The following is a 4,563-nucleotide window of genomic DNA, read 5'->3' as shown; positions in this document are numbered from 1 at the left end:
ACAATTCGGTATTGTTTAGATTGATTGGGGACACACTTCTCCATCATACCCAAAATTTAAAAAAAAGATTTTATTTAACAAACTGTGCATGTCTTGCAAAAGCAAAACCTCAGAATCAGTTTAAGCAACAGTTTTCCTCAAAGAAGTCTTCAAAATGTTATTAATTATTCCCCAGGGATCAATAAGAATATCCATGCCAATGTTCATATTGCAGAAATACTTTATTAATTATCATCTGAGAATTCCTAAAATCAAGAAAGTTTACATCACAGTAGTATGTTGTGACACTGAAAAAGAGCACATGTTAAGCTATAAATAATAAAACCTGACTGAAGAATTAGAAGGTCTAACACTAAGTCTTCCTTAGTGTTTGTAAGGTTTCAGTCCAATGTAAAGCTGTGAGTAGTTGATCAGCGTCTCCTGCTGCGCTGTTGTTTGGAAGTTGTTTCCGCTACACACTCTGCTTTGATGCAGCGGCACGTCTCCACCACGATGTAGCTGTGCTGGACCTTGGAGCCGTCGCCACAGGTCAGCTCCACCTGCTTCTGACTGTTGTGGCCTCTTGGCAACACTCACACTGGTGTATCATCCTGTTAGCTGCTGCAGAATATCTGCAAACACCCAGACAGAAAGAGAAAACACTCCACTGATTACAATAGCTCCTTCAACAGCCAGTGAGTTGAACATAAAGGGTTATATCCTGTTAGGATGTTACAACTGGATTTGACCAAAGACCCATCTATAAGACAGGGGTCTTATAGGTGGGTCTTTAATTAAGTATTGTGATTTAGTGTTGTGCTGACATGATGCTTGTTACTAATTAGAGTTCCTACAGCAACGTTCTAACCGGAGTGACAAAACTTTTAAAGCATGGCAGTAAAATGTGCAAATATTTAATTAGATATTGTTTTGTCTTGTAATATCTGTAAAAATATCAATTATAATCAAGAAATCAGACAAATGTAACCTTGCTATCTAGCAAGATATTTCCTGTTAGTGAACAGAGGAGTTTTCTTTTTGAAGTAAAGCTGAGATAGAACTGTAACTATTAAAAGTCACTTGTGCATTGCTATGTTTCAAGATAATATGATCAGTGACACCAAAATGATTAAGGTCTTCTGACAATTTTAGTGTCTTCCATCCCACTAGTTAGGCCATGATAAAGCTAATATAAAAAAGTAGTGATATTATCAGATAGAAATAATAGTCTGATATGACCGGTGTGGTAAACCAGGACATTGTTATTCCCCATACCCTCCAAGATGAAATAAAGTAAATTCATTTGAAGTACACCATCTGTTGACTAGCATGTATGTTAGTAGCTAGCCCACAAAGAACTGTCTGGGTCACAACACTTAGGAAGATGAGAGGACTGTTAGAAGTAAAAATATCACCAGTTCAGGTCCATCTAAAGATGTAACGAACATGAGGTAATTGTGGGCATAAATGTGTTCAACTGACACTGCCCAAAACACTGTATAAGAAGAGAGTCATGTGAAACTTAGGTCCATTTGTCTGTTCGATTGACTATTGCCTGTGGTCAGTTAAATGTATCCGGGGCAGCTTGGTTTGTTTGTTAAAATATAACAAATAAATCAGCATGGAGTGAATATGAACAGTCTCTGAAGTCTTCATGGAGTACTTGTCGGACTATTTTTTCTGTAAGAGACCTCTGTGGGGCTCATGCAGTCAGCAAGTAAAAAACTTCCAATTTCATAATAGGCCCTAGTAGTTTAATTATCTAGAAAACCATTCACAGTAACCAGTATTCTGGGCCTTTTACAGGCAACACCAATACTGTGTGTGTGTGTGTATATATATACATATAATGTACGTTTTTTCAGGATTAACCATTTTGACAATATGTAAAAAAGTGTATAGTGGAAGTTGTTACCAACCCCGCCTTTAAGGAGTACACAGTGCTGAAGCAGGCATATTGCAGTGAGGCAGCCACTACTGACAGCCACCTTTCACACAAACTCTTTCATCCCACTTCAGAAAAACTGAGCATCAAATCATAATTGTTTTGCCAATGAAGTGGAACTTGCAATGCTTAATAGACTTACATGGATGAGCTGCCACAGTGTCCCCGCAGGAAGACATGTTGACCAGCTGCGTGCTCTTACAGTCGTTCACAGTGATGACTGTCTGCTTACTCTGGACCTCACAGATGCTTCGCAGCTTGCCTGGAACATACAGTAACTGTTAAACTTGGACAATGGCACATGCTGGACAAATTTGTTCTCAAAGCTAGCTTCCTATGCTTAAAACCAATTAATGATTTTAGATTTAGTAGCTACTATCTAAATACTGTGACTTACATCTTTTGCAGCATCCATTCGAGTCAGTTGTCTCTGTGCCCTGGAGGATAAAAACACACATCATGTGAGTCAGATGGTTGTGTGTGTGTGGGGGGGGATTAGGATAGGGTTAGGGTTTGATAAACTCACGGGTTCACAGTCCAAGGGGTTAAAGGGTGGACAAGTGCTCTTGGTTTCCTTGGTAACAAGCTGTCCATTGATCTTCTCACAGGTATATTGTACACACTTGTCATTTGCAGGTACAAAGTTTTGCCAACCTGTACCAACAGAAAGAGCAAAAGTTAAGTCAGATAGTAAAGAAACAGTTATTATAACAAAGTCAACAAGGGATCATGTTTAACATAGCAACAAAACTTATTTCTGTCTACCAACTCTACCAATAACTTACACCATCAACAGTGTTTAGTTTCATTTCAAACGTAAACAACTTACTTTTCTGAAAAGTTATACAGTGAACAGCCTAGTGATTACAAATGTGAAGAAACACTCATAAATCTGCAGTGCTGACCTCAATGATGATGATTGTGTTGGTCAGGTGTGGTGACACTACAGCTCTTTGGAACACACTTCCCACAGCACTTATCAGGTACAGTCTGGTATTCATAACCCTGGAGACAGAGTGAAAGAGTGAGAAAAAAACTATTTTGCTTTGTAAAAAAATACTATTATGTAAAGTGTTGGTTGTGCACTTGAGTGTCAATTTGTGTGTTAAGCATTTCAATTGATGTGATGAAACTTTGTGAAAATCTGGAACATATATATATACACACACACACACACACACACACACACACACACCACACACACACACACACACACACACACACACACACACACATACACTTGTATAGCTGTACCAAAGAATCGTGCCTTTAAGTAAATTTTTCCCTGACTTACTTCAGAGCAGTTTGTGTTGCAGACAATGGGTTTGCAGGTAATGATGTTCAGCTCTGTGATGGGATCCATTTTGGGTCCACAGTAACATTCCTGGCAGGCCCCAGGTCTAAAAGACTCTAATGGTGCTGCTGTTGTTCTTGATGGTTGTCCCGCTCTTGATGGTGCTGCTGTTGTTCCGGATGGTTGTCCCGCTCCTGATGGGGCTGCTGTTGTTCTTGATGGTTGTCCTGCTCCTGATGGGGCTGCTGTTGTTCTTGATGGTTGTCCTGCTCCTGATGGGGCTGCTGTTGTTCTTGATGGTTGTCCTGCTCCTGATGGGGCTGCTGTTGTTCTTGATGGTTGTCCTGCTCCTGATGGGGCTGCTGTTGTTCTTGATGGTTGTCCCGCTCCTGATGGGGCTGCTGTTGTTCTTGATGGTTGTCCCGCTCCTGATGGGGCTGCTGTTGTTCTTGATGGTTGTCCTGCTCCTGATGGGGCTGCTGTTGTTTCTGATGGTGATGTTGATGGTGCGTCTAATGGTGGTACCGATATTGTTTCTGATGTTGGTATTTTGGCACCAGGCTATAGAATACACTTGATCAACCATTTATTTTAAACATCAATTCAGTATTTAAAGGAAGCTTTCACTTTTGTACTTAAAGGGTAACCCGACACAGTGTCAGGAGTTCCTAAAAGAGCTAAATCTGCCTCTTCTTGACCCAGAGGAAGGCAAACTTTAACTCCGCCTGTAATGGGAAAATTACATAGACAATGATTTTCTTAGAGTAGTTATTCACTTATTAAAGTAAGTCTTTGTTATAAGTAAAAACCTTCACATAAGCCTCTGAACATGAGCCTCCTAAAGGTATTTCCTAGAATGGGACCATCAGTGTCTAGGGACAGCTAAAAATGTTGTGACTCTGTAAATCTCCACAGTGAACAAATGGCAACCAGATGCAGGCGCCTAGAGATAGGCAAAGGTCAGTTTGCCCGATTTATAGTTAGAAACCGGACCAATCTATGGACACAACACAAAATCCTCCATCACTGAACAGAAACTTCCACAACAAGCCATAGAGATGGGTACTTTTCACCAACAAACTAACACTGCCCTAATTTCTGTTGTACCCAAAAAGGGCAAAGATGTTATGGATTCCTCAAATTCCAGGCCCATGTCTCATTGGGACTGATATTAAGCTTTATTCCAAGTCTTGGCACTCCCCTATAGAGTACTTTATTGAGAAGCTAGTCCATCCTGACCAATCAGGTTTTACATCAAGTGTCATGCTTCAGACAATGTACACAGACTATTTCATATAGAAGCCAGAAACCTTCCAACAACGGCAGCAGTTTTATCAGTGTGCAC

General features: G+C 40.3%; 1 protein-coding gene across 1 annotated transcript; it reads right to left on the bottom strand.

Annotated features, from left to right (window-relative positions):
- Window positions 1-556: 556 nt before the first annotated feature.
- Window positions 557-2,733, bottom strand: LOC116683404 (intestinal mucin-like protein). The gene is made up of 5 exons (XM_032509874.1): window positions 2,712-2,733; window positions 2,451-2,578; window positions 2,322-2,361; window positions 2,067-2,186; window positions 557-611 (listed from the first exon to the last, which is right to left on the bottom strand). The coding sequence occupies exons 1-5, from the start codon at window positions 2,731-2,733 to the stop codon at window positions 586-588; spliced, it is 336 nt and encodes a 111-aa protein (XP_032365765.1). The 3' UTR covers window positions 557-585.
- Window positions 2,734-4,563: the final 1,830 nt, after the last annotated feature.

Source organism: Etheostoma spectabile, unplaced genomic scaffold (genome assembly GCF_008692095.1).
Source record: "Etheostoma spectabile isolate EspeVRDwgs_2016 unplaced genomic scaffold, UIUC_Espe_1.0 scaffold00018981, whole genome shotgun sequence".
NCBI lineage: Eukaryota > Metazoa > Chordata > Actinopteri > Perciformes > Percidae > Etheostoma > Etheostoma spectabile.
This window is presented reverse-complemented; position numbering and strand designations above follow the sequence as displayed.